The sequence below is a fragment of the Mobula birostris genome, chromosome 9, assembly GCF_030028105.1.
Source record: "Mobula birostris isolate sMobBir1 chromosome 9, sMobBir1.hap1, whole genome shotgun sequence".
Taxonomy (NCBI): domain Eukaryota; kingdom Metazoa; phylum Chordata; class Chondrichthyes; order Myliobatiformes; family Myliobatidae; genus Mobula; species Mobula birostris.
Genome location: NC_092378.1, coordinates 115,263,661 through 115,288,898, shown reverse-complemented (window position 1 = coordinate 115,288,898; position 25,238 = coordinate 115,263,661). Strand labels below are relative to the sequence as shown.

At 38.4% G+C, this 25,238-nt stretch overlaps 1 protein-coding gene across 3 annotated transcripts in view; it reads left to right on the top strand.

Moving 5' to 3' along the window:
- Positions 1-25,238, top strand: part of rpusd1 (RNA pseudouridine synthase domain containing 1) — a 47,470-nt gene that overhangs the window by 2,497 nt on the left and 19,735 nt on the right. For 2 of the 3 annotated variants that reach the window (XM_072269503.1, XM_072269502.1), the window contains 2 exons: positions 2,342-2,548; positions 5,082-5,205. In XM_072269503.1, the coding sequence (XP_072125604.1) occupies positions 2,367-2,548; positions 5,082-5,205 (306 nt within the window). In that variant the 5' untranslated portion in view covers positions 2,342-2,366. The remainder of the gene's footprint in view (positions 1-2,341; positions 2,549-5,081; positions 5,206-25,238) is intronic. The other variant, XM_072269504.1, reaches the window with a different exon arrangement.

Sequence of the window (25,238 nt, the reverse complement as noted above, 5' to 3'; positions counted from 1 at the left end):
TGGTTTTGCCATTATCTTCCCGACTGCATTGTACATACATTATTTCTACTTTATATAGGCTGTGTATTTATCATATCATTCCTGCTTTTACTATATGTTAGTGTTATTTTCGGTTTTATGTTTTGGGTCTGGGAATGCTCAAAAACTTTTCCATATAAATTAATGGTAATTGCTTCTTCGCTTCACGCCATTTCGGCATGAAAGGTTTCATAGGATCACTCTACCTTAGCGGGGGAAATACGGGAAAAGGGCGGTCCCGTATTGAACAAACCAATTTAGCCCAATATACAGGATGTCCCGGCAAATACGGGACAGTTGGCAACCCTATATTCAAGTTCAACAGTGCGTGACAGGGAGTGAGGAAAGGTGCAGCTGACTCGTATCATTTCCTCGCGGCCCGGTAGCACATGCTCTGCGACCCGGTGGTTGGGGACCGCTGAGCTAAGTAAGGGTCTGAAAGTGTTTGGTGTGGTAGAATGTGAAGTAGTTGGTGAAATGTGGAAGTTTGTGTTGGATTTCCAGTGATGGTGCCAAGAAGATCTAGATAAAAAATTAGAACAATCTCGGGATAGATCATTTGCTGGTTGAGAGGGGTACCACTTTCCAAAGGTAATGGTGCAGGATTGGATAGAAAATTTACTGGAAATTTGATTGCTACAACAGTGGGAACTTAGAGGAATTGAAACTGGATGGATCATATTTAAAAGTCAAGAAGGATGGGGAGAGATATATATATCACCACATTTATTGTCCTTGAGAATACCTTTTGTGATTTTTGATCAGTTATGTTGGTATGTGGCCTGTGAACATTTATGGAATTGAAAGGTGAACTGGAAGTGCAGTATAATGATCTGGAAATGAGTTAATGAAGAGAACTCACTTCAGAACAAAATAGTTTATTTCCTCTAATTGAAACAGATTCTTATTGTAATTGCCCATGAATCATTCAGACTGTCAATTGATTTAGAAATCTGCAGTGTTGTAAGTTGATCTTTTCAATAAACTTACACTAGTATGATATGCCCAAATGTTCTTTGCAAACTACTTTTCAGTTGATCTGTAGAAATGTGATGAGTGATACTTTAATCAATAATTTAAAAAAAAACAGCAAATTGCAATAAGTTGCATGATATCTGATAAGTTCAATATGCCATTCAGTTTCTTTAGTGAGGGTCCTCGGAGATGTGTGTATACACCTCAATGAGATGTCAACCTATTTGGGTATATCTTCTGTTTGAAGTTTAGTACCTGGAGGCAAAGATCAGAAAAACAAATTGCAAATCTAAAAGCAACACACATCAAAGTTGCTGGTGAACGCAGCAGGCCAGGCAGCATCTCTAGGGAGAGGTACAGTTGCCGTTTCGGGCCGAGACCCTTCGTCAGGACCCTCCGTCCTGAAACGTCAACTGTACCTCTTCCTAGAGATGCTGCCTGGCATGCTGTCTTCACCAGCAACTTTGATGTGTGTTGCTTGAAATTCCAGCATCTGCAGAATTCCTCGTGCTTGCATTTGCAAATCTAAAATTTAGATTGCCAATATTCGGGCATATCATGCCAGTGTAAATTTATTGCAAGTATCAACTTCCAATACCGCAGCTTTCTAAATCAATTGTCAGGCGAACGATTAATCCAACGTTCAAAGCTCAAATTAAATTTATTATCAAAGACCATATGTCACCAAATACCAACCTGAGATTCATTTATTTGCAGGCTTTCATAGTAGAACAAAGCGGTCCAATAGAACCAACGGAACCTACTAGTGGTTTATTGTTGTCTTAGTTTTTTTATATAATAAAACCAAATGATGACTAGTCAATTGAGTTGGGACTTGTGAATTCGATTGGTGGTCGATGGAGTCACTGGAAAACTAAACAAAGAGCAAATTGGAAACAAAACTTTTCAAACCTCACTCTCAAACCTTGTATTTCAAATATAAAAGAACCAAAGGGTGGTTACCCTCTTTATCTCCTAGCACCAGGATAGCACTGTTTTTAAAGTGTCTGAAATTGATCAAATCTTTTATGTTTCATTGTTCCATTGCACTTAATGCAGAAATGTAGGACAGAAATAGGCCATTCTGCATCTCAGATGTTCTCCAGATCAATATGATCATGGCTAGACCTCTATCATATTCCTGCTCTCTTCCTATTCCCCTTACTACTTTTTGTTTCAATAGTCTTATATAAATATGCTCAATGAATTAGCTGTCATAGCCTTCTGTTCTGGTGAGTTCCACAGGTTTGCTACCTTCCAAGAGAATGAATTTCTCCTCATTCAGTCCTAGATGTTTAAAAGTAACAGAGCTAAATAAACTAATTTTCAATTCTTCATTTTCACTTAGGACTGCTGTTAGGTGGCTTGGTGATATGGAACCTGCTAGTATTGGGAACCTGTGTATTTTGTACCAGAGCACAGATTTCCTGGTGGTGAATAAGCATTGGGATATCCGCATTGACAGTAAGATGTGGTTTGAGAATCTCACAGTCCAGTCTCAGCTGAAGCACCGATTTCCTGAGCTTGCAGACCCAGATACCTACTATGGGTTTAGGTAATTGTTTATTATTTGTTTCACATTATGTTTCAAAAATGTGTTTTCTGAATTTTCCCCATTTGTTGAAATTTAAGGAAGATGTATAATATTCACTGATCCCAAATCTACTGCAATGTCAGAATCGGTCACTCCATTTTGCAACAGATAAAATGCTGGAGAAACTCGGTAGGTCGGGCAGTATCAATGGAGGGGAATTAACAGTCAACGCTTTGGGCCAAGGCTAGAAAGTCAAGTGGGCAGAAGGTGTAGTAGGGGAAGAAGTGCAAGCTAGCAGGTGATATGTGAGACCAGGTGAGGGGGAATGTGGGTGGGTGGAAGGGGGATGAAGTAAGAAACTGGGAGGTAATAAGTGGAAGAGGTGAAGGGCTGAAGAAGAAGAAGTCTGAAAGAGAACAGTGAACCATGGAGAAAAGAAAGAAGGAGGGGAACAGAGAGGTGAAGGGAAGAAAAGGGGTGAGAGAGTAACCACAATGGGGAATGGGGGTGGAGGGAGAGAATGAGGGAGAATTACTGAAGAAATCGATGCTCAGGCTTTCAGGTTGGAGGCTACCCAGACGGAAATTGAAATGTTGCTCTTCCAACCTGAGTTTGGCTTCGACGTGGCAATAGAGGAGAGGCCATGGACAGACAGGTCAAAATGAGAATGGAAGGGATGAATGGAGAAGGGAATCATGGAGGGACCAATCCCTGCAGAAAATGGAGAATGGGGGGGCGTGAGGTAAAGGTGTGTTTGGTGGTAGAATCCTTTTGAAGATGGTGGACATTGCAGAGAATAATATGCTGGATGTGAAGGTTCATGAGGTGGTAGGTAAGGACGAGGAACTCTATATCTGTTAGGATGGCGGGAAGATAGGATGAGAGTGGAAGTCCAGGAAATGGAGGAGATGCAGGTGTGGGCAACATCAATGGTAAAAGAAGGGAAACCCAGTTCTTTGAAGAAGAACACTTCTTATGTCCTGGGAACGGATGTGGCAGAGATAAAGGAGCTTAGAAAATGGAATGGCATTTTTACAAGTTACAGGTTGGAAAGAAGTTTAGTCAAGATAGCTGTGAGGGTTGGTAGGCTTATAAAAGATATCAAAGATAGCTTGCTGCCAGAGATAGAGACAGCAAGACTGAGAAAGGGGAGACAGGTGTCAGAAATGGACCAAGAGGATTTAAGGGCAGGGTGGAAGTTTGAGGCAAAGTTGATTAAATTAACAAGCTCAGCATTGGTGCGTTAAACAGCACCAATGTAGTCGTCAATGTAGCGCAGAAAGAGTTGGGTTGTGCTGCTGGAGAAGACTTGGAACATGGGGGTGCCCATGGCTGCACCTTGGGTTTGGAGAAAGTGGGAGGAGCTGAAGGAGAAATTGTTGAGTATGAGGACCGGTTCTGACAAATGGAGGAGGGTGGTGGTGGAGGGAAACTGCTCTGGCCTGTTGTTGAGAAAGAAGTGGAGAGCTTTAAGGCCTTCCTGATGCAGTATAGAAGTGTATAGGGTCTGGACATCCGTGGTGAATGAGGTGAGTGGGGCCAAGAAATTGAAGGTTGTTGAAGAGTTCCTTTATGGTTGAAGAGCATCTTCTCTGCTCCGTTCACTTGTCATCTGTATTTCAAATTCTGGATTGTCTGCTGGAACTCTGCCTTCGTACACCTGTAGAGCTGTTTATTCCCCCTTGAGGAAAGGTGGAACTACCAATCTCCTTAATTAGCTGCTCAATCTCATTAAACCATTACTGGTGAATTTTGTCAGAGAAGTCATGAGTCACTTCACAGATGTTAATCTTGATGAATTTCAAGGCAACCCACATGCTGTTGACACTAAAGTGATTTATGACTTCTTAAGCCAACAAGACTGGTTTGATATGAAAGAGATAATAGAGGATATTTTATTTGGAAATAGAGTTAATTAGATGGTTAGTCCAGCAGTCATCATCATCTGTTGTGACAGGGAATTGAGGATGTCTTTGGAGTCCCTCACTCAGGTGATGATATAATGTAGCTGCATGTATAAAAGAAAATTAATGATCCTGATACTGACCCTTGGAGTTGTTGATTTAGAGTGGTAAAAACAAGATTACTGCTAAAGGCAGAAATTAAGCAAAAGTGCAAGAAGTCCCCAACAGGTCAGTCTATATTGGTGGACTGAGAAATGATTAATCCTTCAGGTCATTTTAATGCACCATTTTTAGGTGCTGCTCAACTTCAAATTGAGCAAAAACAACTGATTGAAAGGTTCAATATAGCAGTGAACAAAGCTGTGTGCTTAGTAATAATTTTTGCCTGTTGAGAAGTCAACGTTCCTGTCATTATCACTCTGTAGAAATGCGAGGTGAAAGAAATAATTTGAATTGTGATAGTGTGAAGCACTGTGACACATTTCAGGGAAACTGCCATGATAGTGGCTTCCTTAGTTCATGTAGAAAACTTCCAAGTACAAATATATAGATTTTTTAAAAAGTCAGCAGTGGTGCCAGTTTGCCTTAAGTATCATCCCATGTCATTTAATGGTGTGGTTCTCATCACTTTCTTTTGTGTTTCTGGACAGATTTTGTCATCAGCTGGATTTCTCCACCAGTGGGGCGCTGTGTATTGCTCTCAATAAGATGGCAGCCGCCAAGGCCTATCGGTGTTTCCGAGATCGTCTGGTAACCAAGATTTACCTAGCTCTGGTATGCTTCTGACTCAGTATGTTGCATATGCCTTTACTGTGATGGTATGGAACACAATCACATCCATATCTTCTTGTAATTATATAAACATGAGTGTTCACGTTAACATTTTCATAACAAATAATGTTGTTCCATTCCTTGACATGAGCATAAGTCTGCTGCCCTCGCCGTGCATTGTGTACAAAGCTAGTCAGGAAGTTAAACACTTTTTCAGAAATCAGCTGAGTCAGAAGCATTCTTCAGTTTACTTAGTTATTGATTGATTGAGATACAGTGTGGAATAGACCCTTCTGGCCCGTCAAGTCACAATGCCAAGCAATCCCCCAATTTAATCCTAGCTTAATCATTGGACAATTTACAATGACCTATTAACCTACTAGTCAGTATGTTTTTAGGCTGTGGGAGGAAACCAGAGCACTCGGAGAAAACCCAAGCGGTCACGGGGAAACGTACAAACTCTTTATAGGCAGCGGCGGGAATTGAATGAGAAAACTTTGCGAAACTACAGGACATTAAGTAAAGGGAGGGGAACGTCGACTCAGACCATGAGAGGCCTGCGCTGGGCATTTTCATACTTTACATGGCGCAGATTGGAAATCTGTGGGGTGCCACTCCTCGCACAGACTAGAGCAATGTGTGATTAAGTGCCTTGCTCAAGGACACAAACGTTAAGTAAGACACGTATTAAGTTTAGTACAGGATCATTGCACGCTTGAGCATGCTAATATTATCAATTATTCTCATGATCAGTATTAAACAAGATAATACACACTCAACCTTCTATAGCTATGCAATGAAGTACAGTGAACACATAGCATGATGATAGCTCATCAGCGGTGAACGATAAGCTTAATACCAAAGACTCACAGATACTGCTGTCTCAAGGGCTAATAAAGAGTGGATGGAGGTGGATGTCTTTCTCTATTGCTTGCTCTAATTCGAAATCTGAATTAACCCACGCAGTAAATGATTTTTTTAAAAAAGGCTTATGAACAGGAAGTGATGTACAAAACAAACTGCATACAAAATGAACAGCACCTTTAAAGGCAGAACACTCATCACCTGACGTCCACGATGTCAAAGTTAACTACTGAAACGAAAAGTCAAAATGATCATTTTGTTACATCTTTGGCAAAAGAAGGGTCTCGGCCTGAAACGTCGACTGTACCTCTTCCTAGAGATGCTGCCTGGCCTGCTGCGTTCACCAGCAACTTTGATGTGTGTTCCTTGGTGACATGCTTGCTTGAGGTAATATCTGATGAGCAGGTCGGTGGCATGGTGCTCACCCAGAATGATGATTGGGTGAGGTACTTCTGAAGTGAGTTGTGCTCTCTTAATGCGTCCTACAACTCGCTGTAGCCTCTCAGAGTCAGGAAAGGGACAGAGTTTGCTAAGGTAACTTTGGATTGGATGAGGTTCCTGCTTTGTGATGCACTATACTTCCTCTGCACACTCTGTCTTTGAACAACAAAAAGGATTCTAACCTTTGCCTGATTTGTTTGCTCAGAGAAATGTGCCAACCACTGCAAAGGCAAAATCTTCCGTCCTTGGACTCACGTTACACCGCACGCTGTCGGAGCAGTGCTGCTAGGATAATCAAGGACACGACCCACCCAGCCCACAGACTTTTCGTCCTTCTTCTCTCCGGGAGAAGGTTCAGGAGCTTGAAGACTCGTACGGCCAGATTTGGGAACAGCTTCTTTCCAACTGTGATAAGACTGCTGAACAGATCCTGACCCAGATCTGGGCCGTACCCTCCAAATATCCAGACCTGCCTCTCGGTTTTTTTGCACTACCTTACTTCCCATTTTTCTATTTTCTATTTATGATTTATAATTTAAGTTTTTAATATTTACTAATTTTAACTATTTTTAATATCTTTAATATTTGTAATCCAGGGAGTGTGAAGCGCAGAATCAAATATTGCTGTGATGATTGTACATTCTAGTACCAATTGTTTGGCGACAATAAAGTATAAAGTAAAGTAAAGGCTGTCTTTGGCTACTCCTAAAATCTTCACTTTCATATAGATCAGCCTTGCTCAACTTTTTTGCCCTGGAGGAACCTTTGAGATAATTTTCAGGTCTCAGGGAACCCCTGCGTAAAAATTATTGTATCTACAGCTCATGGTAAGTAAGTGTGATCAGTAACTTGTACATATAACAATCCAAAAATAACTGTCAATGCTCTTTTGAGTAGAGAATGTATTTTTAGCTAAGCTTTCTTGGGGTGGGGTGGGGAGAGGTAGTTAAACTTGGTTTACCTTTCTTGAAATAAATCCCTTTCATAAATTTTAAAAATTCGTAAGGCAAACAAAATAAATTTTTGTTTACAATAAGACCCCAAGACTTTCTGATATCATTCCGCACTCTGAAGCCCAAGCAGAGTGGAAACATTTCAAGGTTTCCTTCTGCAGCATGATTTCCTTTTAAATCCAAGAATTTTGTCACTTGAAGTAAAAACATTTTCTCCAGGGCCTTGTAGAGATTTGTTCAACTGGTTCATATGATGAAAAATATCTGTTAAGTAGGCTAGTTTCTGCGCCATTCTTCATCTTCAAAGTACACAGCAAAATCTGGCCTACTATTTTCTTGAAAATACTCCTGCAATTCACCTTTCAGCTCAAACACCCTGTTGAGAATTCTTCCTCTGCTAAGCCACTGGATTTCTGTATGTAGCAGGAGATTGGTCTGTTCTTTGTCCAGGTTTTCACAGGTTTTTTTTGAACATTCTTGAGTGAACTTGTCTTTGTTCAATAGAGTTAACCATTTTTTTGTAGCATCATCCGGAGCTTTTTTCATTTAATCTCCAAGAGTTTTTGACATCAGCACCTCTCTGTGAAGAAAGCAGTGTGTTGTGTCAATGTCAGGATTTTCTCTTTTTTTTTACAGGAGAAACAAAACCTGTCATTGATGGGGCTCCATCAGTACAGATGCCAACACAGTTCCTCTAAGACAGACCTTTTGTTTCCAGACGTGAAGACAAAACATTAAATATATCTTGGTCTTTGCTTTTTTTTGGGCAGTTCACAGTACAATTCAGTTCTAACCTACACAATTCACCTTTTGCAACATTTACAGCAACAGCAAAGTGGCAGGCCAGCAGCTGAGTTGTGGCGTGTAAAAATTCCTTCTTTAGGATAAAAAGTTCCCTCCAATTTTCTACTACACCAGTAGAGTTTGTTTGCTCCCATAAGTCAGATGGTGGCATGCAAGGGGAAGTTGGGGGAGGTAGTTCAGGAGGGAGAGGCTGACGTCAGAACCCAAGTTGGGTGAGTCCATTCAATGCTCGGAAACTGCACTTCACGCTCATCAGCCGACCGTCCTCCCCTCCGTGCTATACAGTGCTCACCAATTATCGGCCTGCCATCCTCCTCTCCATTCAATACAGTGCTCACCAGTTACCAATGGCCTCCCCTATCTCACATGGAAAAACTGGAGAATGGACTCAATCAAATAAACATGGTCCTACTGTGCACTGCCGTACTGGGCTGAGAGACCTCTAATGAGATTGCTAACAGGGCTGCTCGGTCACTGCACATTACTGTGAGCGCTAGCATCGTGCATTGCGCGAAGTTCAAAAACTTGTTTTATTAAATCATGATCTCTTGCGGAACCCCTAGCAACCTCTTGTTGAACCCCAGTTAAGAAACCCTGATATAGATGCTGCTCTCACAGGGTCTGAAATGACTTGAGCGCCTATTCTCATGTATGGCAATGGGCTGACAAGCACCATTGAGGCAGACTTCACCCACTATGACTCAACATAGCTCCAGTCATTAGATATAAGGAGATCATGCTGAACCTTATGCTGTTCATGTACATTATGTGCACAGATGGTGTGTCTACCAAGCAACAAGAGGATCTGAACAGAAGAGTTGAGTGAGGGAGGGGGGAGATCTTGTCAGCTATGTCTTTAAGATGTGAAAGACTCTGCAGCTTCAGGAGTTGCGATTTCATCCCTGGGAGTATGGTCACAGTCAGTGAGAGTTGGCGGATGTAAGCAGATCTCCCCCATGACAAATCCACCAGCTCTGCTTCTGGTAACTTCTGATGTTCTAGAAGATGTCCTTAGGATATATGGGGAAGGTCTAATACATCTAATGGATGCTCAGCTAGCTCCCTGTGCTCTAATGAGGATGTGTTGGAACCATTAGCTCAAGGTGCTCCTCCTGAGTTTACAACTGTATTTGGGTTCAATGGTTCTCAAGTGTCAGTAGGTTTTTGGCTCAGTTTCCTGGAGACCACTAGTGCTGGCTGCACTTATTGCAGAATAGGGATGGACAATATATAATGTTACTGCTTCTCCAGTTCTTGCTCCTCTCCTCAGATTTTCCACCACTCTCTGGATGACTGTCTTGTCCACGTTTGGACTGACTCTGCCTCAGGGCTTCTCTAGCCAGTCTCAATATCTCACTCAAGCTATTGTCCATTGGTGACTTATCACCACAGCCTGGTGCAGCGAGTGACGCCTGTGCAGTTGGTTCTGCATTAGCTTCTTTTGAAAGGTGAGCCACTGATGCACTTAGTGCACTGTTCAGCCCTTGTGAGCTCTTATTAAGTGGTGAACACCCATGTATTTCCAAGTTGGGTGACCTTGGGCACTTTTCAATTTCTACCTTAAATGCATTTCTTAATTTCTTTCTTAATGCATGCATTACTAAATGACAATAAAAGAGGACTGCGTGTCCTCATAATCTAAATCTAAATGAGGGCTCATCTTCCTTTGGGTTTGAATCTGAAGCAGAGGATGCACGTTGAGGAGGAGGACTGGGGTGAAGTGCGAACAGGAAGCTGATTCCTGTCTTGCAACTTTGCCTCTGCTAAGGCAGCCTCTGCTTCACTCCCCTCCTTGAGTTCACTCAATGTAATTTCTACTGGAGCTTTCTCCATGTTGAAACTAGCTTTTTCCATTAGCATTTCAATTTTGTGCTTAGCATACGCTGCTCTCGTTCTTACCGCTTCAGCTCTGGCGCAGGCTCGTGCTGCAGCTGTGCTAAACATCGTTTTGCTCCAGCGTTGCGAAGACGTGATTGATGCACCACATTCTGACCTGATTCCAGGGCTCGGCGATCAACATTGCTGGGGTCGGAAGCTGACATTGTAGTATACGACGTTCAGACACGTCTCCAGCCCACAGGCAATGCCTTTGAAGATGAATTATCTTTTCACTCTAATGCCCTCTCAGTGCATTGCGTACAAAGCTAGGCAGGGAGTATCACCGGAGCCGGAAGCTTTCTTCGGGGTTTTTAATGGAAAACTTTGTGAAACTGAAGGAAGTTAAGTAAAACATATTCAATTCAATATAGATTCGTCATGCACCTGAATATAATATTTTCAGTTATTCTCACAATCAGCATTAAACAAAGTAACACACACCTGCGACATTCTGTACCCATGCTGTGAGCTAGAGTGAACTCATGGCACAACCATAGCTTAATAGCGATGAACGATAAACTTAATATCAAAGATTGACAGAAATTCAATGGCAAATAAAGAGTGGATAGAGATGGATGTTTTTCTATAGTTAAAATCCGAATTAACCCACATGGGAAATGATGTAAAAAAAAAAAGCTTATGAACAGAAAGTGACATTTGTACAAAATGACCTGCATACAAAACGAATAGTACCTCTAGAGGCAGAACAATAAGATCAGTTATCATCCAATTCCAAATTTAAAGTATGCGTTTTAACACAAATTTCAACTGGTTGAGAAATGGCAGAAATTCTTTAAACTTTGGCTCCTACCTTTGCAGTACTTTATTTATTTAATTGCAATGCTCACAATTATGTTAGATTAATGGGTGATTATTGCTATCTTGGGGAGAGCAGCAATCTCTGGGTTTGAACAAGTGGTAGTTGGAAAGGGTGAGAGGGGTGTCATCAATTGTAATTGACAGAAAAGGAAATAGAAAAGGCACTTGAATTTGGATGATCAACTGTGTTGTACTGAATGATGGTGCTGGCTTTAAGGATGTAATGACACACTCTTGTTCCTGTTATCAGTATTCATACCTCCTTTGATCTTGTTTTGTTGGTATCTCAGTGGAATGATTTCCATCAATGCTGGAAATATTGCAGTAAGCATTTGCTGCCACTTGGTGGCTTTATTGTCAGAGCAGAGAATAATTACCGTACTCATCACTGTCATTTATTGTAACCACAACAGATTCTGCAAATAAACAACAGGAATTCTGCAGATGCTGGAAATTCAAGCAACACACATCAAAGTTGCTGGTGAATGCAGCAGGCCAGGCAGCATCTCTAGGAAGAAGTACAGTTGATGTTTCAGGCCAAGACCCTTCGTCAGGACTTCCTGACGAAGGGTCTCAGCCTGAAACGTCGACTGTACCTCTTTCTAGAGATTCTGCAGATGCTGAAAACCTTGACACTGACCAGTCCTGATAAAGTGTCTTAGCCTGAAACATAGACTGTTTATTCTCCTCTATAGATGCTGCCTCTAGCATTCTGTGTGTGGTGTCATTTATAGTATCTGTTGCACCCAGTGCAGTCTGCTCTACATCAGGGGAGAAAACTTGCAAATTAAACAAATTTTAGTAGTGTAAAGCCCCGACTGTTACTCTGTCCTTTTACTGCATCTTGACAGGGTAATCATTCAAAACACATACAGTGCTGGAGGAATTCAGCAGGTCAAGCAACATTTCTGATCTGACTCAGATTGGGGATTGCTTCCACAAGCACCTTCACTCCATCTTCTGTGACTGTCTGGATCTCCTAGTGGCCAGCTATTTTAAATGCACTTACCATTCCCACACTGACAAACCTGTCCACAGCCTCCAGTACTGTCACTTCGAGGCCAAAAGCAAATTGGAAGAGCAACACCTCATCCCATCTTGGTACTCTCTACCTGATAGCTTCAAATCAATTTCTGTAACATCTGGTAATCACTCCCCTCTGTTCCCCCCCCCCCCCCCCCCGTTTTCCCTTATCCCTCTGGTCTCTTTACCCCTTTATTTTTTGTCTCCCCTGCCCTCATATCCTGCCCATCTCCTTCACCTTTCTCCATCTGGTTTCCAACCTCCTTCCTTTTGTTCCATGGTCCACTGTCCTTTGCTATGAGATTTCTTCCTCAGTCTTTGCTTCTACCACCTATCACCTCCCACCTTCTCACATTACTGACCCTCCTTCACCTTCCTACCTCACCAACCCCTCGCTGGGTTGACCTCATGCTCTGTTCCTCTCCACTGCCCTTCTATTCTGACTTCTTTCTTTTCAGTCCTGATGAAGGGTCTCAGCTTGAAACGTCAACTCTATAGACGTTGCCTGACCTGCTGAATTCCTCCAGAATTTTCTTTGTTATTAAATAATTAACCTGTACAGCAACAGTAAAAGAACAGAGCAACTGTAAGGGCTTCACACTCCTAAATAATTTGTTGAATTTGCAAGTTTCCAGATATTTTTCCCTTGACCAAGGAGAAGATCACGTTTGGTGCCTAATTTTATGAAATTTACAAAGATGATTTACCAGATAAAGAATGTGTAACTTCTGCATGGGCAAGCCTGCTAATAAAAAGCTGGGGGGACGGTGGGAACTTCATATCAGTCAAGCATGAATATAAGGATTTTTACAGACATTTGATTTTGGCAATCCAATCCAGAGTTGAGTCACAGAATAACTGTCAGTTGCAGCAGGACCTGTGTGTTATAACAGGCTATGAAAGTCCAGGCAGCATCGATGATAACAGCACGAACCTTCCAGTTAAGCAGATGATCCTAATGCATTCAATGCAGGTTTTGAACTGAAGGGGATTGGTACGTCACCACCCACCCTGACAATCTCCTGTGCCCTTGGACCCACAGTCACTTTGCAGGCATGAGATCAATTTTCTGGAGAGTAGTGCTGAGGTTGAGAGGGTTGACAGCTTCCAGTTCCTAGGAGTGAACATCACAGGTGGCTTGTTTTGGTCCTACTGTGCAGATGCTATGATCAAGAAAGCTCACCAACGCCTTAATTTCCCCAGGAAGCTACAGAAATTTGGCATGTGTCCTGTTGATCTTCACTGATCTTTTCTGATGTACCATAGAAAGCCTTCTGCCTGGGTACATAATGTCCTGTTGTGGCCACTGCTCTGCCTGTGACTGCAAGAAGCTGCAGAGAGTTGTGGACACCACTCAGCACATTGCAAAAAACTGCCTCCCCTGCATGGACTCTGCCTATACTTCCAGCTGCCTCCAGAAGGCAGCTTCCATTATCAAAGAATCCACCCCAGACATTCTCTCTTCTCCTCTCCTCAACTGGGCAGAAAATATAGAAGCCTGAAAGTGCATTGCATTAAGCTGAAGAACAGCTCTTTCCTGACTATTCAATAAGACTGCTGAATGGTTCCCTAGGACGATAAGATGAACTCTTGACCTTACAGTCTAGCTCGTTATGATCTTGCACTTTATTGTTTACCTGTCTGCTCTGTCTCTGTAGCTAGTATGCTTTACTGTGCCACTGTTATTGTTCTATCCTATATTACCTAGATGCCTCAGTAATGAATAACTACAGGCCTATATCAAACTTGCCATGATTAAGTAAAATCATTGAAAAAGTTGCTTATCAACAACTTAATAGCTTTTTGACACTAAGCAACTGTATGGATGTTTTCCAGTCTGGATTTCGACAACACCATAACACTGACACTGTTCTGGTCAAGGTTATAAATGACATCCGCTTAAACCACGATGATGATAAAATTCCAGTTTTGGTTTTACTGTATCTTAGTGCTTCTTTTGACACCGTTGAACATGGCATATTACTGGACAGACTGGAAGGCTGGGTTGGACTTTCTGCTACAGTCCTAAAATGGTTTAAATTGTTTTTACAGGACAGGAACTATTTTGCATAGTTTGGTAGCTATGTATCTGACCAAATAAAAATGACATGTGGAGTGCCTCAAGATTCCATACTCGGGCCTTTTCTGTTAACACATACATGCTCCCTCTAGCTCAGATCATGATAAGCAACAAGGTATCTTACCTTAATTATGTGAATGACACTCAGATTTATATAACAGTGTCATCAAGTGACTATGGTCCCTAAAAAAAAAAGTCACTAAAAAAAACTGTATTGAACAAATCATCGATTGGATGAGTCAAAATTTCCTCCAGTTAAACAAAGAGAAAACTGAAACGATTGTTCTTGGTGCCAAAAAAAGAATGATTAAAAGTCAGTAGTCACATAGAATTCTTGTCGTTACCACAAACCAAGCCAGAAACCTTGGTGTTGTGATGGACTCCGACTTAAATTTTAACTACCTCATTAAGACATTTACAAAGTCAGCCTACTTCCAAGTTAAAACTATAGTGAGAGTTAAAAGGCTTATGTCTCAGTAAGATCTAGTGAAACTCATCCGTGCATTTATTTTTGGTAGGCTTGACTACTGTAATGGTGTTTTCACAGGTCTCTGTTGAAACAGAAATAAATAAATAAATCAATCAATCAGTCCATCCTCAGACAGCTACAGCTTATTCAGAACGGTGCACCAAGAAAGTAGAACATATCACTCCAATTCTCAGATCGCTACATTGGCTTCCTGTGCATCAGAGGATTGACTTTAAAATATTACAACTGGTTTACAAAGCACTGAATGGTCTCGGGCCAAAATACGTCTCCGATTTCCTGCTGCATTATGAACCTTCCTGAGCTCTCAGGTCATCTGGGGTGGGTCTGCTTACTGTCCCCTGGGTCAAAACTAAACATGGTGAAGCAGCTTTTAGTTATTGTGCTCCACATATCTGGAATAACCTTCCAGAGGATCTGAAGTCTGCCCAGCTTTTAAGTTCTTTTAAATCGAGGCTTGAAACTTTACTTTTCGCTTTTAATTAGAATCTCTTGCACAGTAACTTCTATTTATAATATCTGTTTCTTGTGTAGTTTTATTTTCTTACATATTGTCTGAAATTTGATGTTTAATTTTTATATTTTGTTCTATGTAAAGCACTGAATTGCCTTGTGTTTGAGAAGTGCTATACAAATAAGCTTGCTTGCTTGCTGACTTCAATACAACGTGTAATGAATTGATCTGTACGAACATTAAGCAAGACAAGCTTTTCAAAGTTCAAGGGAAATTTATTATCAGTACATGTATACTACCATATACAACCCTGAAGTTTGTGTTTTTTGTGAGTATAAACAGTAAATCCAAGAAACACAGTTGAATCAATGAAAGACTGCACCCAACAGGACAGATAACAAGCAATGTGCAAAAGACACCAAGCTGTGAAAATGTAAAAGAATAAATAAATAAGCAAGCAATAAATATTGAGAACATGAGACGAAGAGTTCTTGAAAGTGAATCCATAGGTTGTGGGGCAGTTCAGTGATGGTGTGAGTGAATTTCTCCTCTCCGGTTCAAGAGCCTGATGGTTGAAGGGTAATAGCTGTTCCTGATCATGGTAGTGTGGTCATGAGCAATGTTCCCTCTAATTTTTAGTAGTCAGTGTGCACAGAAATCTCATGTTGTGCAAATTTTTTTCCTGTGACAAAAGTATGTGAGCACTGAATGCACACATGGGACAGTTTATGTACAAACGTTTGTAGGTTTACAAAATATTTGACATAAAACTGCACAGAATAACAACAAAATAACATACATATTTAAGTCGCTCAGTTATTTTTTCTCTCTCCTGTCTTTGGCATTTACCCATTCTTTGTAAACTCTATCTAGACTAATAGAACTTCCATCCAATTGATAGCTTTTGATTCTCATTAACATATCCAAATGACATTCACCTAAACGGTTTCTCAGCTTGTTTTTGAGTTGATTCATTATGCTAAAACCTTGCTCACATTCCGCACTAGCGGCAAGAAAGGTTCCCCCAACGTCCATCAACTGTGCAAGGTCGCAAAACTGTTCATTTTGAAGTAATAATGCCACCATTTGAGCAAAGTTTGAAATCAGTTTGGATTTACTTTTTTCTTGCATGGAAAATTTGAAATCATTAAACTGTCTGTTACAGTATTTTCAGCTAGAAAATCATGATATTTTAGACATAAGGCATAACATTTTCATCGCCAAATGTGAAGTCACAATCTGCAATTGCAGAGAAATTAAAAGCTGCCCATCCTTGTACCTCATCTTCAGGAAACCTTTCTTCTAAATGAACACAAAGCCTATTTATAAAAGTCAACAGCAAACTTGTATCTACTGTGATGTTTTCTTCACGTTGTTGGCTTAGCAAAGCTTTAACTTTGTCACTCCGCGAAACACTGTCTCCCAGATCCCAAGAAAGGTGAGGTGACGTAAATTAGTGACGTGCATTGCGGTATTTGAAAAACTGACTAACTAGTTAACAGAAACATTTAGCTGAAAGATTATTTTCAATAAGTATAATTGTTAATTACTGTATTATTTTAGGTAACCTTTTGTGCGCACATTAATTTCCTTTGTGCGCTGGTTGAAGGATGTGTGTGCGCACACACATGCGCACAGCTTAGAGGGAACATATGTCATGATGCTCTTGTATCATCTTCCTGATGGCAACAGCGAGAAGAGAGCATGGCCTGGATGGTGGGGGTCCTTGATGATGGATGCTCCTTTTCTCCAACTGTGCTCTGTGTGAATGTGATCAATGGTGAGGAAGGCTTTACCTATGATGGACTGGGCTATAACCACTGGTTGTTGCAGCCTTTTCCTTTTTCTTTTCTTTTTTTTAATTTTATTTTTATTTGGATAAGAAATTCACAAGTATCATGTACTTTTTTCACATGTATAACCTTTTCCATTTTTTATATGTATAAAACTATAATTATTTATACATTCTTAAGTATACATTGAGATGATATAAAAAGAAATTATGTACAGTGGAAATTCTAATCTATTAGGCTAAGTAATGGTATTAATTGTTAAGAAAAGTAGTAATAATAGTGGATTAGTAATAGTTTCCATACATCTCTTCTGGATCACTTCTTCTGGTCCAAAATGTTGTATGTAAGCCTATGTAACAACCATTGTAGGTGTTTATATCCTAACTTGTTCATGCTTGCTCCTGCCCCCAAACATAATTATCCGATCCCTATGTACTTATTTACTTAATTTTATCATTTTTTATCCCTTACCCAAATATTTTCCTTTACTTGTATTAATTCTCTATTTTCCAAACAAAAAAAAACAAAAACAGTAAACATTTAGACTAGAGGTGCTTACATTAGCAATATTACTGTGTTGATGAGAAGAGCAGTATAAATCATTAGGAGATTCATCTAAAGTCTGCTCGCATTGGGGTTATATATTCAATCCATTTATTCCAGATTTGATAAAAATTTTTCTTTTTGTATTCTCAGGGAGTAAGTCAACTTTTCCATTTTAAATATTTCCAAGATAATTTCATGCCAATCTTCTAATGTAGGTGGTATTGGATTTAGCCACTTTCTAGTGATTGATTTCTTACTTGCCGCTAAAAGGGCCTGCAGCAACTTTGTCTTCCTTCTGTTCAAGAAACAATACATGCCCCAAATAGAGCGTCTCAAAGTTCAGAGGTATCTGGGTCCTAAGTACCTTAACTAATGTTCTATGAATACCTTCCCAATATAGACCTAATTTAGGACAATCCCAGAAAATATGGAAATGATTTGCCTCCTTGGAGCCGCACCTTCTCCAACACGTCACGTTTGTATCTTTATATTTTTGCTGATATGGGGTCTTGAAGTATTTTATAATATTTTTCCAACAATGTTCTCTCCAAGTCAAGGAATTAGTCGAAGACCACTGAAAGCTGCATATTTTCCCCCAAGCCTCCTCTGAAAGTACCAACCCCGCTTCTTTCTCCCACTTCTCTTTAATATACAATGTGTTTACATTTTTAACATGGGAGAGTGCATTATATAATCGAGAAACTGATTTACTAGGTATTGAACCGCAAGCCAAATTAAGAATCTTGAAAAATTCTAATTCTACTGTTGATAGGTCTGTATATCTACAACTCTGGTTAACATAATTTCGTACTTGAAGGTACCTAAAAAAGTCATTGTGTTCTAGGCCATGTTTGTCCTGCAGGATTTGGAAACTTTGTAATACTCTTTTATGTATAAATGAGAGGTAGGTTGTAAGACCTTTCTTTATCCATAATTCAAATCTTTTATCTCCTCTGTTGGGAAGGAATTCGGTATCATATGCACACCATCTAAAGAGTTTTAGCATGTTATTAATTCCACATGAATTAACCACCTTCTGCCATACTTTTAATGTAAGATTTATCCAACTGTTTTTAAATTTTTCCAATTGGGCCATCAATTCTTTGTCAGCTATTGAGGCCTGTAGAGGAAAACTGTCAACCAATCCAAATTCTATTTCCTTCCATCTAGCCTTATATTGTTGCAGCCTTTTTCATCCAAGGACATGGGTGTTTCCATACCAGGCTGTGATGTAGTCAGTCAACTACACATCTGTAGAAGTTTGTGGAAGTTTTAGATGTCATACTGAATCTTTGCAAGCTTCTAAGGAAGTAGAGGTGTGGCTGTGCTTTCTTTGTAATTATTCTGGTGCCTGAGAAGAATGTGGTGGGCCCAGGACAGATTCTCTGAAATGATACCACCAAGGATCTTAAAGTGGCTGACCCGCTCCACCTCTGATTCCCCCGATGAGAACTGGCTCATGGACCACTGATATCGTCCTTCTGAAACTTCTTGATCTTGCTAACATTGAGTAAGATGTTGTTGTTATGGCACGGCTCAGCCAGATTTTCATTCTCCCTCCTCTATGCTGATTTGTCACCACCTTTGATTTGGCCTATGATAGTGGTGGTGTCAGGAAATTTGAATGTGACATTGGAGCTGGGTTTAGACATATTCATAAGTGTAAAGCAAGTAGGGCAGGGGGCCAGGACACAAACTGTGCTGGTGGAGATCATGGGGGAGATATTGTTGCCATTCCAAACTGACTAGTGTCTGCAAGTGAGGAAATCAAGGATTCAATTGCACAGGATATATTGACGCCAAGGTCCTGAAGATTATTGATTAGTTTTGAGAGAATGATGGTATTGAATGCTGAGCTGTAGTTGATAAAGAGCATCCTGATGTATGTGCTTTGCTGTCCAGATGTTCCTGGGTTGAATGAAAAGTCAATGAGATGGCATCTGTTTTATCCTGTTGCTCTGGTAGGCAAATTGGAGTGAATCTAACTCTCTTCTCAGGCAGGAATTGGTATGTTTCATCACTAACCTGTCAAATCACTTCATCACTGTGGATGTAAGTGCCACTGGGTGATAGTCGTTGAGGAGGTTCTTCTTGGGTACCAGTATAATTGAAGCCTGCTTGAAGCAGGTGGGTACCTCAGACTGCCGAGGCGAGAGGTTAAAAATCTCAGTGAACACTCCAGCCGGGTCTTTGGTACTAGGTCAAGTATGCTTTTCGTGGGTTCTTGCTTGCACATCATCCTCAGAGACCGAAATCACAGGATCATCGAAGGCCGTGGGAGTTCTTTATGTTTCCTTCATGTTTTGATGGTCTTCTCATTTTTAAAATCTTTTTATTGATATATAATCTTCTACAACTATAAAATACAGAAGTTCAACAAATTAGTATATATATTTAATAAAGCTGAAGAAAAAAACTTGTATATGCTAATGAAAAAAAAATTTTATATAAGAAAAAGAAGGAAATAGGAGAACCTCAACTAACTAAAACAAAACCCCACTAACTACAAAAAAAAACATTAGGAACCAACTCCGGGAGCAATACGTCTTACAATCATCTATATATATAAAAAAGAAAAAAAACAACCACCACCGCCAAATCACATTTATATAACACTAAATTGGAAGGAAACCATATAAATTAATTCAAATTAAATGATAATATTTGGTAAAAGAGCCCCACCTTCTCTCAAAATCGAATTAGGGATCAAAATTTCTACTTATAGTTTTTTCCAGACTAAGACATAACATTACTTGGGAAAACGGTTGAATTAGTGTAGGAGCAGAGGTATCTTTCCACTTCAATAAAATAGCCCTTCTTACCAACAATGTAACAAATGCAATTATATGTTGGTTTGAAAATGAAATACCTTGGATATGATGTGGAACTATTCCAAATAGAACAGTCAATGTATTAGGTTGTAAATTAATTTTCAAAGCTTTAGAAATTGTAGAAAATAAAGATTTCCGAAAAGATTTCAATGAGGGACATGACCAGAACACATGTGACAAAGTAGCTACTTCATTTTTACACCTATCACAATAATTGTCTATTTTAGGAAATATTTTGGATAGCCTCTCCTTTGTTAAATGATAACGGTGAACAATTTTAAATTGAATTAAACAATGATTGACACATTTCAAGAAGAATTAGCCATTTTCAGAACTCGCAACCAATCTTCATTAACAAAAGTCATATTAAGTTCTCTCTCCCAATCTTGTTTGATCTTTAGTGAGAGATTGTCTTTTTGTAGTAAAAATAAATTATAAATTCTACAATGGAACCTCTATTTAAAGGATTCATATTCAAAATAGTATCCAACAAATCAGATTCTTGCATATATGGAAATGTAGAAACATATTTTTGTAAAAAATGTCTAACCTGAAAATATTGCAAGAAATGTGTATGAGAGAGAGAATATTTGCTAATTAACTCTTCAAAAGTTATCAATCGACCATCACTAAATAAATCTGCAAAAGAACAGATCCCCTTATTTCTCCATAAAAGAAAAATGGGATCAGTAATTGAAGGTTTAAATAGCAAATTTCAAAACACAGGGCTAGACAATTTAAATTGTTTAAGATTAAAAGAGTTGCGAAACTGAAACCAAATCCGTAAGGACTGTTTAATAACAGGGTAGAGATTTAAATTGGGAATTTTAGCAAGCTGTAAAGGTAATGCAGCTCCTAATAATGAAGTTAAATGAAATTGTTTCATAGCTTTTCATTCCAAATCAATCCAAGCTAGTTTTTGGCTCTTATTGAGCCAATATACCCAAAAATGTAGTTGTCGAATATTAACAGCCCAATAATACAAACATTTGTACAATCTTAAATTAGGTAGCGCAAGGCCAAGGCTACCATTTTTTTTTGGATTTTTGTAAATGAAACTTATTAACTCTTGGTTTTTTATTATTCCAAATAAAGGATGAAATAGTAGAATCAATCTGATCAAAAAAATTTTTAGTTAGAAAAATAGGTATATTTTGAAAAGTATATAAAGATCTAGGTAAAATCATCATTTTCACGGCATGAATATGACTTATGAAAGAAAGTGTAAGAGGATTCCATCTAGAAGATAATTGTTTCATAGAGTCCAATAAAGGAACTACATTAGCTTTATAAAGATCTTTATTTTTTTTGTAATGGTAATACCCAGATATTTAAAAGAATTCACAATTCTAAATGGAATATCATTATATATAAAAACAGGAACAGTCAAAGGGAACAATTCACTTTTGTTTAAGTTTATTTCCTGAAAATTTTCCAAAATCATTTAATATTTCCAAAAGTTTAGGAATAGATTCTTCAGGATTCAAAATATAAAACAAAAGATCATCTGCATAAAGAGAGATCTTGTGTATGGTCCCATTTATAGAAATACCATGAATGTTTTTAACTTCACAAATTGTTATAGCCAAAGGCTCCAGTACAAGATTAAATAATAAAGGACTTAATGGACACCCTTGTCGAGTTTCTTGTGAAAGTGAAAAAAAGGGAGACCTAAGATTATTAGTAGTAACGGTAGCAATAGGGTTCTTATAGATCATTTGAATCCACTTATTAAAATTATTACCAAAGCCAAATTTCTCTAATACATTAAACAAATAAGTCCATTCATCTCGATCAAATGCCTTTTCTGCATCCAGAGAAATAACACATTAGGCTGTTTTGGATAATGGTGAATATATAATGTTCATCAATCTCCGAACAGTAGAAAAAGAATAACAGCCTCTAATAAAGCCTGTTTGATCCATAGAGATAATTTTAGATAAAATGTTTTCCAAACGGTTAGCCATTATCTTAGAAAGAATTTTAGCATCCACATTTAATAACAAAATAGGTATATAAGATGAGCATTCAGTAGGATCTTTATCTTTCTTAAGGATTAAAGAAACAGAAGTTTCATAAAAAGGAGGTAAATTACCTTTCTCAAAAGATCCATGAAATATTTCCAAAAGGTATGGAGAAAGTAATTTTTCAGATTTTTTGTAAAATCCTACCGAATAACCATCGAGTCCAGGAGCTTTACCTGATTAAATTGACCATATAGCTTTCTGAATTTCATACTCAACGATTGGAGCGTCAAGGGTCTATTGATCTTCAGCAGTAATTTGAAGAAATTTATTCTTATATAAAAAAGCCTTCATGTTGGAGGGATCAGCAGGAAATTGAGATTTATAAAGATCGGAATAGAAATCCTGAAAAATATTATTAATACCTTCATAATTACTTACTATATCTCCATTATCATTACGAATCTTTAAAAATTGCCTTTTAGCTCTAGCAGCCCTTAATTGGGAAGCTAAGAGCCTATTATTTTTATCCCCAAAAATATAAAACTGACTTTTTAATTTAAGTAAATATCCTTCAATAGGATAAGTTAATAATAAATTATATTGTGATTGCAATTCCACTCTTTTAAACAAATCAACATTTGGAAAGATTGCATTGCTATTATCTAAATCTTTAATTTGTTTAGCAATTTTATCTAATTCCATTCTTGTCTGTTTCTTCAACTTAGCTAAATAAGAAATAATCTGACCACATAAATAAGCTTTTAACGTATCCCAAATTACTAACTTTGAGACATTTCCTGTGTTATTAAAGAGAAAAAACTCTTTTATCTGAGTTTCAATAAACTCAACAAAATCTGAACTTTGTAACAAATGTTCTGGAAAATGCCAAGGTGGTCTTGTAGAAACAACATCTTTCAAATCAAATATTAAATTTAAGGGAGCATGATCAGAGGTAACAATTGCATCATATTCACATTTCTGAACATTTAATAAAAGTTGAGGGTCGGCTATAAAATAGTCGATTCTCAAATACTTATTATGAACATGTGGAAAAAAAGGAATATTCTCTATTGCTAGGATGCATATGTCTCCAGACTTCAGTTAAACCATAATCAATTATAAAGAAATTAATAAGTGATGCAGAGCGATTAGGGAGTTGATGTCTAGATGATGATGATTTATCTAATAAAGGATTTAAGCAAGTATTAAAATCTCCACCCATTAATAACATATATTCATTTAAATCAGGTAATACAGTGAAAAATCTTTAAAAAATGAAGGATCATTAGCATTTGGTCCATATATATTAACCAGAACCATTTTCTTATTGTAAATTGTTCCTTTAACAATCAAAAATCTACCATTAATATCAGATATAATATCCTCCTGATTAAAGGGAATATTGGAATCAATAAAGATGGAAACACCCCTAATTTTACTTTGAGAGTTTGCGTGAATCTGAGCCTCCTTCCAAAATTTTAAAAATCGATTTTTATCACATAACCTGACATGCGTCTCTTGTGCAAAAATTATATCAGGTTGGGATTGATTAATAATTTTATATGTTTTCTTACGCTTAATAGAATGATTCCAACCACGGACATTCCAACTTAAAACACTTAACTGTTTAAGTAACATCATGAAACTTTATATCTAAAGGAAACAATTAGATGCATGTCAGGATAAAGTAGTCGTAAATGGCGGTGATAAGCAACAATAATAACAATTTGTGTACGCTCCGGAATTCCATAATGGGAATAAAAAATAGAAATAAAAAAAAGGAATAAACCCACCCAACGTACAAAGCCCAGAAATAGGTAAATATCTATCGACGCAAGCCCCAAAGTATGCATAAAAAACAATTCAGAACTCCACCTGCCTAAATAAAAGATACAGATGAAAAAAAGTCATCTGTCTCCCTCTCCCGAGTATACAACTCATTACAGTCGACATACAACCCATTACAATTAAATTAGAAAAGAACAGTTAACAGAAATGACCTTCAGTTTAGAAAGTTCATAACGTTAGATAAGTCCAAAACAAATTCTTAAAATATTTGCTCAGAAGAGAAAACAGTCGCCATCTTTAACTTATTACATTGATCTATAAAATGTGAAAAAAAACCCAAATAGTAAGTTAAAAGTTCTTAACAAAAACATAGAAAGCAAACAAAAACAATTAGTTCATAAATGTAGCAAACAGAAAGAAAAGCTAAATGATTTAAAGTTTCTACAGTCTTCCAACAGATCCCATATGATATCCTAAAATTAAAACCGTCCAAACCAGTCTATTTCAAAGATAAAGGTACATTTTAATACCAAGACTTTCTATAGTCCTCAATTCCTCCAATCTCATCATTTCTTATATCACGAAACGATCAAACAATTGTAAGTCCTTTAAACATCAGGCTTTAGACTCATCAGGGAGAGAATTAATAAAATGCAATGCATCAGCTGGATCCTCAAAAGTACGAACCCCAGAGTCTTTAGCGAAAAGCCTTAATTTAGTTGGATATTTAAGAAAAGGATGCATCTGTTTTTGAAAAGCTATATGCATTACGGCCGCAAATTCAGAGCGTTTCTGAACAATTTCACGCAGAAAATCTTGAAAGAAACGAATCTCAGAGCCTTGAAATTTAAACAGTCTTTGTTTTCTTACCAGCTTAATAATAGTCTTTGTCTTGAAAACGAAGAAAATGCACAATAACATGTCTATTTTTGCTTTGTCCTGAAGTTCCAACTCTATCAGCTATTCCAATGTCGGGCAATTGTGGAAAAACCTCGGGAAATAGAGATTGAAACATTTCAGCAAAATAGTCCAGTCTGTCGGCTGATTCTGATTTCTCTTTCAATCCAACAATTCGAATATTGTTCTGACGGGAACGAGCTTCCAAATCAACAATTCGTTGTTGAGCCTTTTCCAGATGAGAGGAAATATCAGCCGCATTGCGAGTTATTTCTTTAAGATCCAAGCTCAAGGAATCAATTTTTTCTTCCAAAGCAAAGATCAGACAGGGCTCTTGAGAGTTACAAGGTAGCCAAGAAAGGTCTTGAGCATGGGGGACATGAGTAAAGATTGGTGACTCGGAGTAAGAAA